The sequence below is a fragment of the Myotis lucifugus genome, unplaced genomic scaffold (genome assembly GCF_000147115.1).
Source record: "Myotis lucifugus unplaced genomic scaffold, Myoluc2.0 scaffold_2238, whole genome shotgun sequence".
NCBI classification, from domain to species: Eukaryota; Metazoa; Chordata; class Mammalia; order Chiroptera; family Vespertilionidae; genus Myotis; species Myotis lucifugus.
In genome coordinates, this window is record NW_005873286.1 from 18,936 (window position 1) to 29,364 (window position 10,429).

At 68.4% G+C, this 10,429-nt stretch overlaps 1 protein-coding gene across 1 annotated transcript; it reads right to left on the minus strand.

Annotated features, from left to right (window-relative positions):
* Positions 1–7: 7 nt before the first annotated feature.
* On the minus strand, positions 8–10,423 carry IQCE (IQ motif containing E; the record flags this gene model as incomplete). The annotated part of the gene is made up of 13 exons (XM_023748984.1): positions 8–209; positions 1,534–1,599; positions 2,499–2,590; positions 3,473–3,594; positions 4,004–4,114; positions 4,483–4,506; positions 4,894–5,058; positions 5,536–5,626; positions 6,942–7,046; positions 8,214–8,413; positions 9,005–9,060; positions 9,850–10,013; positions 10,362–10,423. Coding segments are annotated over 13 exons (1,449 nt in total), but the record flags the coding sequence as incomplete, so codon positions are not given.
* Between the last annotated feature and the right edge of the window lie 6 nt (positions 10,424–10,429).

The following is a 10,429-nucleotide window of genomic DNA, read 5'->3' on the forward strand; positions in this document are numbered from 1 at the left end:
GGCTCTGTTCTGCTAAACTTAGCTTTCCGCGGACAGAGCGTCCCTGTGCGCGGTGCGCCCGCAGGGACCCAGGGCGGGGGGCAGGGCGGGGGGCAGGGAGGGGGGCAGGGAGGGGCTTCTCTTCGCGGGCAGAGCTGGAGCCATGATGACTTCGTCCGAGTCGTCCGAGGAGACGTCTTCCCAGGGCGCAGACGAGGGAGGGGGCTCGGCTGAAAGGAACCAGAGGGGGAGGGAGGGGTCACCCCACTGCCCTCTCCTGGCAGGACGCCCAGGGTCACTGCCAGAGCGGTCGGTCGGGACGGACAGACCTCGCACCCGCGTCACACCGCCACGGCCTCTCCCGTCACCGCCTAGTCCCACCAGCCTCTCGGCTCAGCTCCCAACACGGGCCTTTCGACACACAAACGCCAGGAGAGCAGCCTTGCCGTCACCAGCACCGGCACCGGCACCGGGAGGCTGAGTGTGGGCGGGGCTCCTGAGCCGCCCTGGAGGCAGGTGGCAGCGCAGATGCTATGCCCGGGCCACCAGCCTCCTCCTGAGCATCGCCCATCGGGGCGGAGGCAGGACCACCCACAGCCGCTCAAGCTGTGTGCCCACTGCACACCTGGGCTGCCACCGCCAGAAGAGGGGCCCTGGGACCAGGGGACAGAGAAGGCTCCCGCTCCACGGCTTCGCGGGGTCGGAGGGAAACGTGGCTGAGCCGGCGGTGAGATGAGGGGGACTCTTGCCGCACCGGCTTCCTTCTGTGACTCTCGGGGAAATTACCACCAAAGCGGAAACTTAGGAAATTAAAAACAGCGCCCTGGCCGGTTGGCTCAGTGGAGAGAGCATTGTCTTGGGGACTGAGGGTCTAGGGTTCGATTCCGGTCAAGGGCACAACCTTGGTTGCAGGCTCCTCCCTGGCCCAGGCCCTGGCCCAGCTCCTGCAGGAGGCAACCCTTCGCTGTGTCTCTCACATCGATGTTTCTCTGTCTCTCCCTCTCCCTTCCACGCTCCCTAAAAACCAATGGAAATACACCCTCGGGCGAGGACTAACAAAACGAAACGAAAAGACCACTCAGGCCTTTTCCCTTAAAAACACCGGCAACCAGAGGAGCCGGGCGCACGGACCGGCACGCAGACTGGCTCTGGGGAGCGGCTGCACTCAGGACGCGCCTGCGCTGCCGTGTGGCGGAGGCGAGGCTGCCGGGAGGCGGGTGCGCACATGGCAGCCCCATCACAGGACCAGGCCGCCACGGGGTCTGCTGGGCCGGGAGCCCGGCGCCCCAGTGCAGGGGCTGGGGCGGGGTCCCAGGACTGTGTGCGGAGCTTTACAAACGGAGGTTTGGAGAGAATATCGGAGTTTGAGAGCCCGGACAAGGCTGCAAAAGGCGACGAGGTGGCAATTTCCTGTGGGGGATTCCGGGCAAGCTGTGCGCAAACTCAGCTTGTCCTCAGCTCCCCTCCCCGCACCCCCTGCAGGGAAGGGGTGTTGGGCCGAGGGCGCTTCCTTCCCTGCCCCTGTGGCTGCTGCCGCCGTGGCCTCCCACTCACCAGGGCAGGGCTGCGGGGCTGGGCCCTCCATGGCGTCCCCGCCGCTCACTTCACCGTCTTCCTGACCTGAAACACAGGCCAGAAGCAGTCAGCGCCGGGCGGGGGCCCTCCCGCCCTCCCGCCCTCTGTTCTCCCGACACTGTCGGTTCAGAAAAACGCTGCAGGCGATCGCTGCGCTGGGTGCACAGATCTCGGCCACTGTGCTGTGCACCGACCCTCACACCACCTCACACCTCGATGACACCTCGGAGCCCCAACGGCTGCTTCCTTTCCTAGATCCCTGACTGGGAGCACGGCGCCGCCTGCCCGCCTGCCCGCCTCCTCTCACTCCGTCTTTCCCACCCGAGGACAAGGACGCAGCGGGCCAGCGCACCCGGGAAAGGCTGCCGGTGACAGCACCTGCTGGCGCCTCCCACAGCCCGAGCTGCGGGCTTCAGCGGCCGGTCTCAGATCTCCACCCACCCGGGCTCATCCTCCCTCCAGCAGGTGGAGATGAGCTGCCCGGTGCAGGACGAGGTGGGAGGATCCCCAGGACAGCACGGAGCAATTCCCAGCTGCCACCTCGCATGGCGGCCCCGCCGGGCTCCGACCTCACAGGCCTGCCACCCTGGTTTCTAAGTGGCGGCTCTGGGCCTTACTGAGCGGGAAAGGGAACTCGAGCAATTCTTTACTTAAAACCCAGCCCCGGGGAGCACTGGTCGAGGGAGGGCCCCCAGCTGGAGCCGAGAGCAAAGCCAGGACGCCTGCCCGCAGCCAGGACTGGGTGCTGGCAGGTGACTGGCCTGCAGGCGACCCTGTGGGTTCTGAGTCCCAGGAAGTGCCTGGGGCTCTGTCTCCCCACAGCCTGGGGAAGGGGCGGAGCTGTGACGGGGAGGCTGGGTGAGACCCTCACTCCGCTCCATGTCCCGTGCTTCCGGGTGGTGGCTGTTTGGCCCCAGCACCGACACTCAATGACCTGGACTTACCAGCAGGCGCCACAGGGGGCGCTGGCGGGGAGGGCAGGCTGAGTGTGGCCCGAACAGGTGTCCTGGTAGAGGCTGCAGGAAGCGCCCCGGTCCTGGAAGAGAGCGACCACAGCTGACCACCGCCGGGCCGGGCTCGCTGGCTTCCTCGGGCCACTGGCCCGACAGGATGGGCAGCAGGTAGCTGCGCCCGGCCGAACCCCATCCTGACAGCTGGCCGTGGGGGCTCCCCGAGTCCTCGGTCAGCCTCCCGCATGCTCGCTGAGGCCGGGCCTCAGACACCCCTCCCTGCTGTCTCGGTGGTGAGGCCGCCATCCACCTGCCGGCCTGGCTGAGTGCCCAGGGAGGACCCGCATGGTCGTATGGCGGCCCCCGGACCGTGCCGTTCTACTCGGCTGCCCTTCTGCAGAGCGAAGCTGTAGACCTAACAGCGCGGGGCCGCCGTCTGCCACGCAGGCCGAGAATCGGAGGTGTGTGGGGGGCGAGGGAGCAGCGTCCGCGGGACCGGGAGGGGCCTGTGCTTCCCAGGCAGCAGACACTGTGGCGCCGGACGCCCGCTGAGCTCACTGCGGACCCAGCCTGGACCCCACTCAGGGGCTGAGTTCGCTCAGAGGGCTGAGTGCTTGCAGCCGGGAGTCCTGCCTGAGGGGCAGCGTGACCAGCAATGGCACTACTTCTTCAGGACGGCGTGGCTGCAGGAGGCCCGAGCCCAGGACGGCCCCGTGGTCCCTCAGAAAGGGGGATGCGCTAGGACACGGGGCAGCCAGTCCACCACTGGGCTCTGCCGGCCACACGGGTCTCACTCTCCTACCTGACCCTCCCCGTCCGACCAGGACGGTGGCCCACCCACCTGCACGGCACGGGAGCCAGTTTCACAAGGTGCAACTTGTGCTCTGGTGGCGCCGTGGCCCCGGCTCGCCCCTGCGCCTGGGCGCACCTGTGCGGAGGATAGGGAGCGGGCCTGCCAGGCAGCTTACCTGTGCCCGACCCGTGCCAGGTGTGCCCGGAACACCGACTGGATGAGGGTGACGGCCGCCTCCTGCCTGGGGTCGCCCTCGGCCTGGACAACGGGGCTCGGAGGGCGGGGTGAGGGAGGGCTCTGCGTGTAACGACAGGGAGAGAGCCCTGAGAACTGCCCGCCCTCGGGCGGCACAGCCGGCGCCCCCTCCGGAGAGCAGGTGGGCACAGCTCCGTCAGGGGCTCGGCTCCTCTCTCCAGGCAGCAGTTTCCGCTGCAGGTCCTTAGTGCCTGGCTCTAGAGACCCTTCAGGTGACACCTCGACACTTCCCCAGGGACAGGCGCACGGACGCTCATGCCTAAGCTCCCGCCTTAATAGCAAGAAGGACCTTCTGCGGATGTCCTAGCGCCTCCACTAACTGGACCCCAAGGGCGCCAGGCGGGGCCTGCAGGGCCGGGAGGGAGGCAGGCACACCTCGGGCGAGGAGGACCGGAGCCTGGGAGGGGCCGCGGGGTGCTGCCCCGGGGGGTGGGGGCGGGGGGGGGGTTACCTGGCTGGGGAGGCCGGGCACACTGGGAGGTCCGGGACCACACGCTGGGCTCGCCAATAGCCTCGCCCGAGCCAGGTGTCCGCGGAAGGCCGCCTGGAGCACCGTGGCCGCCTGCAGGGAGAGGACGGGAGTTGAGGTTAATGCCAGGAAGGTGGCGGCTTCGGACCAGGGGAGATTGCGGGGTGGAAGCTGAGAGCAGAGGCAGGGCGTCCCTCACGACTGACCGCACCGTCACCGAGACTCAGTGCCTCTCCCACCAGGACCTCCGGGGCAGACAGGTGACCTGGCCCCCGCGGCTCCGTGTGTGCGTGAAGCACAGCTGGTGTCGGGTGGCCGCTCTCCAGGTCACACCACCGCCCGCTGTGGCAGGTCAGTGCCGCAGACCCGTCTTCGCGGTGGGATTTCGTGGGGACCGGGATGCAGCTGCCTGAGCGTCCCCACGCTCACCTCTCCTGGCACCGGGGAACCAACCTGCTCACCTGGCCCAGCGCGGCCTCCCTCTTCTGAAACAGAGACAAGGAATGAGTTAACGGGGACGAAGTTCTCACAGTGGAGTCCGTTTCCTGGACCTGCCCCTGCCACAGTCGGGGGCGGGGGAGGGAGAGGAGGTGCCGGCTCTGCCAGCTGCCAGGCCTGGGACTAGCCACTGCTATCGCGAGCGCTCCCTCCTCCCCAGGGGGCTGCTCGTGCCTCCAGGGGTGGTGTGTGGTCCCCCCCACCCCCACGCCATTCTCCGCGGTGTCTGCTCTGTCACCTGCACCAACCACAGACCCGCCCGTCTGAGGGCAGGTGACCGTGGGTCCGTGAACAACGGGCAGTGGTTTGGGCAGCCGGGAGGGGCCTCAGCACCGCCTGGTGGGTGCAGCCCAGCAGGGCCTGGGAGCCCTCACCTGGCGCCTGTACACCTTCCACCGGGCCTGCAGGGTGCTGGCGGCTGCGTGTCTCCGCTGCTCGGAGCAGGCGCAGGGCTGGGACGGGCTGTCCTCGCTGGCGCCGGGCTCCGAGTCCTGCGGAGAGGGACTGCCGGCAGGCCCAGGCCGGGGCTCCTCCGGGGCCTGCAGGGAACCGCGGGGGAGGGGTCACTGGCCCGACTCAGCCGGTGCCGGTGCCGGTGCCGGAGAGGTCTGTGCCCGCACGCCCAGTGGACGCTCGGGAGGGACCGCACGCGGGCCGCGGCACAGGCGGGTCTTCGCTGCCCGGGCCCTCGGGGGCGCTCTCCCGGGACTCGGGCTGGGGAGGCAGCCCAGCAGCTTTGCAGAGCGCAAGAAGGACCAGCTTCCGGGCCCTTTCGTCCTCTGCGGAGGCCGTCACAGAAGTGGGCCTTCGGGGTGAAGGCCGTTCCTAGCCCGGCTTTGAAGGAGAAGCCGGAGTGGCTGCTGTGACGGTCAGAGTAGCCCGACAGGGGCACTTGGGGGCCCACACGCACTGCCTGCAGGACACCCCCAGAAAAGCTGCCACGAGCGCCGTCCTCGCCCCCGAGTGAGAGCTCCGGGGGACACGTGGCCTGAGTGAGCCTCCCGGAGAGGCCGTACCTCAGGGGTCCCCTCCGTGGGGTCGTCTTCCTCTGCCTCCTTCGCTGCCTGCAGGTCCTGACACTTCCGGGTCAGTGCTTGGATCTCCTCTCTAGTGGGAAGGGGACAGGGACACCCTTTGGCCTCACGCGGTGCGCAGTGTCCGCGCGTGGACATCTGGCCGCAGACGCGTGGTGGGGGCCCAGCTGCCAGGCAGCACCCACACGGGGCACCAGGTGTCTGTCCCGTCGGGCGGGAGCGCCGTGGGCTGGCCCCCCAGCATTGCTCTGGCCCAGCGAGAACGGAAGAGGCGCTGACTGTGCGGTGTGGGCAGGCGCTCGGCGGGTGTAAGCAGGCAACGTGCACAGAGGACGTGCGCCCGCCGCGGCTTTAAAGGAACATGACGCCTCTGCGCTGTGACCTGCCCTCTGGTCGCCCAGCCGGCACCAAAGCTGTGCCTTTCGTCTGAGAACAAACGCTCATTCGGTCCCGGTGGCAGGGTCCAGGGAGGGGCCGGCGCCCTGTCTGCCACGAAGGTGGCCAGCAGCCCCTGGGCAGCCACGCAGAGGCCACGGCGATGGAGAAGACAAGGCGTTCGAGCAGAAGCAGAAAGAGGAGCCGGAGGCCCTCCCGGCGCTGAGAGCGAGGACACAGGAGGGCCTCCGCCGGGGGAAGGGCCCGGCCGCCGGGGGAATAAGAAATCTGGCAAAGTGAGCTGTCCCTGGGGCCTGGGGCAGTGGTGACCCGATCCCACTCCTGTTTTAGCATCTCTTGCTACTAGAGCTGGAATGGAGTGCTGTCTGGGTGTACATTTAAGAATAAACTTTTGTAAAAATAAAGTTTGTTTCAGCAACCTGCCTTAGTAATTGCTCTGAGTGTAAATGTTTCTGCTCAGATGTCTACTCGTGGGGGCCTTTTTCACTGACGTGAAAGCCAAAGTGCACACCGTGTCCATACATTCACGGTGTCGGGGGCCGCCACCCCTGCCTGATTCTAGGACCCGAGGGTTCCCATCGCCCGAGCCCCACACCCGTCTGTCACCCCCACGCCCTGGCCTAGCCCTGCAACCACTGACCACTGCCTGCCCTGCCCGGCCTGCTCTGGACGTGTCGGGTCAACAGTGGCCTGTCTGCCTGCCGCTCCCGTGGACACGGTTCTGCCGCCCATCCATGCTGGTGCATGTCAGGCTGCGTCCCTCTCGTGCCCTGGTGTGGACACCTCCGGTTTCCTCTATTCATCCGCCGGTGGACATTTGGGTTGCTTCCGCTTAGGGGCTGTGGTGGACAAGGGCGGGTGTGGGAGGCACCGTCCCCGGGAGGCCTGACGGGGGCGCGGGGGGTGAAGCGTGTGGGCGCAGAGGTGCCGGGCCAGCTTGCTGACTGGCCTACCTGGGGGAGAGGCCATGCCCGCTGGCTCCGCTCGCTCACCTCAGGGCCGCCTCCCGCGCTCGCCTGGCCTCCTCTCCTCGCCGCACCTCCTCCAGCTCCTTCTCCACATCGGCCTTGGCCTGCAGCAGCTGCCTCACCTCCAGACTGGACAGAGGACCAGACGTGCGGTCAGTCGCCCGCCCGGCCTCACCGCAGGGGTGCTCAGCAAACAGCCCGCGCCCTCTCAGGACTGCGGACACACAGGGGCCGAGGGGGAGGCGGAGCAGGATGGCCCAGTCCTGTGCCACATGCCCTGAGCACCGGCCGCCAGCGGGAGTGGGTGCAGGGACCGTAGAGTCAGGCAGACTCGCCGAGGCCGGCCTCGCCGTCCTGGGCACAGGCGCCCCCAGGCACCTCCCAGGAGCTGGGCGCACGTGGCCATCCTGTCCCATGGGTGACGGGCTGAGGACGGGGCTTTCGGAGACCTGTCGGAGGTCCCGCGATCCCGTGTGACCGAGATCGCACACGTGGGTGGTGGGCAGAGCGGGCACAGCAGGGCTCAGGGGCAGCTGTTGCCCTGCCACCTGGCAGCTCAGGAGGCATTGCAGACGTCACGGCCTCTCAGAGCGACCAGCCTCGCGTTCAGCTCCCTGACACACTAACTTAGGAAGAGCCGGGCACCTCACTCCTGGATACGCTACTAGATTCCACTGCGGGGGCAGCAGCAGGCGGCGCCAGGGCGTGGCCTCCGCTGTCGCAGAAGCAGGGCATCAGCCACCGCAGCCGGGAGTCCGCCCCAGGCCGGGATATGCGCGCGGGCACAGGGGGTCTCAGCCGACACCAGTCAGATTCGAGGTCTGGGCCCCGGCCTCCAACCAGCGCATCCAACCTGAGGTGCCGCATCTCCAATCAGCCCCCCAGGTGGGCGGGGCCGAGGTGCTGGGTGCTGGCTCCCCGCCACCCACCGAGCAGCAGGTCTGAGAGCGATGCGGTCTCAGGAGACGCACGGCTGGGGTCACTCTCGCAGAACGGGGACTAGCGAACATGGAGTCATAAACACGGACCGAGCCTGTGGGCGTCTGCACAGGATTAAAGCAGAAGGTGGAAGTCCCTCTACAGCGTGGGGTCAGGAGCCCTAAAGGCCCCTCTCAATGGTGCACTATGGCCAACGAATGTCCTTCTCACACTCACGCCGCCGGCACTTCGCAGCCAGAACAGAGGCTGAGAGTCCCCTACCGGCACGCGGGGCTGGGAGCCGGCACTCCCCCGGCCCACGAGCGCGGCGTGAGCCCGGAGAACACACTGGAGCGGACGCCGCTGGGGGACACGTACTCTCTCTCCTGCAGCTGGGCCCGCAGGGCCTTCCGCTCGCCCTTCAGGCTCCGCAGGGCGCCCCGGAGCCGCTCGCCGTCGTCCTGGCGCTCGCCGTCCTCCTGCCGGTGCCCCCACGTGCTGGACGCGCAGAGCACCAGGGCGTCGGACCGGCCCCCGTCCGAGGCCTGCGGCGGGGGGCTCTCCAGCGACCTGATCTTCTGGGGGCAGCACAGGCATCGGTTAGCGTCACTCGGAGCGACCTCCCCATCCCGGCGCCAGCGCCTTCAGCCCGGAAAAGCCCGGCCACTGGCCCCGGGGCCGCCTCCGGGCCTGTCCTTCCCAACACGCTTGGTTTTAAAACGCCCCAAATTATAAAGTTCTACGTTCCAGCTTCTAGACGTGAAGTCACAGGACTACTCGCTCAGCCAGCAGCGCGGCGGCCCGGAGCCGCTCTCCGATGCCCGGGCGCCGGCCCTGGGCCCTCAGTCTGACGCTGGCATCAGAGAGCCGGGCAGCGTGGCGGGCAGTCTCTGAGCGCAGGCGGCACACGCTGAGGGAGCCACCGCGAGGCGTGGGCAGCGAGGAGCCACCCGGCACAGGCGGCCGCTGTCTGAGGCGCTGGGGCCTCTGCACCCACCCCGCTGGGCGCCCGCCCCCTCTGGTCGGTGCCCGTCTGCAGTCAGCCACGCTCAGGGCTGCCTGGCTCGGTCCCTAAGTGCAGGAGCAAAGCCCCGCTTGTCCCCATCCCGTCCCACCCCTCCCCGTGCAGGGCGGGCCTTGACCAGGCGCTGATGCTGACAGGCGCTCACCTTCTCCAGCTCCGCAATCCGCCGCAGCAGCCGGGGCTTGCTCCACTCCACGCACCCTGTAAAGACACACAGGGTGCAGCCACCGTCTTCAGTGGCCCGATGGCCGGCAGCCACCCCGCCCCTCGCCTGGCCCCCGTGAGGCGGGCAGGTTCCTGCTCCAAAGGGCTTCTCCGCAGGGGGGTCTGCCCCATCACACTGTGGAGTCCCTGGTACCCGTCTCCTAGGCCTCAGGTGACCCTCAGTCCCGAGTCTGCCCTGTCAGGCCCTGGCCCGCTGGTCCATGGGCACGGCTCTTCAAGGCCATGGTCCTCACTGTGCCAGCCCCACAGCCGTCCCCATCCGCAGCCTCTGGACCCGCCCCTGCACCCTGCACGTGCTCCAGGCCACCACTTGCTCCTGGCCCCTTCTCTGCTCACCCACAGGTGCTATGATGTCACCCGGCCACCTACCCCCTGGTGGCCACCTGCCCCCTGATGGCCACCAGGCCTTGGTCTGTCAAGGCCTAGACCCTGACCTCACTGACCCCCTCCCCAAATCTGCTCCTCTCTGCCCTGTGCACAGCCCGGCCCAGGGCACCAGCAGCCCCTGCAAGGACACTGCAGGCCCTGCCCCTGGCCCTCATCCGCCTGCCCCACACCGACCTGCTGGCTGCTCCCTCCCTGCACAGTGTCACCTCCAGGGCGTCTGCCTGCTTCCGTTTACTACTGTCTCCAGCCCCGAGGCCCGAGCTGGGCACACTGTAGGCGCTCACTAAGTTCCAGCACATTCCGCATGGCCTGCCCGTGGTGGTGTCTGCCCTGTGGGCCTCGCGGTGGGGGGAGGGCCTGGGAGGCTGTGGGAGGTACCCTTGGTCCGGGCGACGGTGGGCGAGCTGCTGAGCACGCGGTCCAGGTCCTCCTTGAGGCTCTGGTTCTCCTCGGTGAGCTCCTGCACGCTGCGCGACAGGCTCAGCAGGGCACCGCTCAGCTTCCGCTGCCGCCGCAGGCCGGCCTTCCGCTCCCCCGCGGGCCTGGGAACCAGACGCGGCTCAGGCTCCGAGAACCGCCGTCCCGCAGGACGTGAACTCTGACCCCGTCAGCAAGCTGTCCGCCCGCACAGGGCTCCGTCCCTGCGTCAGGCACCGAGGGGGAGGCCCAGCCGCAGACACCGGGGCATAAGCACCCCTCGTCCCAGAGCCTAGAGCAGTCGCCCCCCGCCCGCCCGCACGCTCCCGTTAGTGACCTGGTCGGCACGGACACGGCCCGGGTGGGACAGGCGCCGCGCCCGGGCCTCAGCCTCGGTCACTGAGTGTCGCCCACGGTCTGCCAACCATGGCAATGGCCCCCAGAGGAGGGAGTGTAACACGAGATCATCGTACTTCCGTCCCGACGGTTCCGAGCTCGCCAGCAGTGTCTGGAGGCGGTGGATCTGTGGACACGAGAGAAA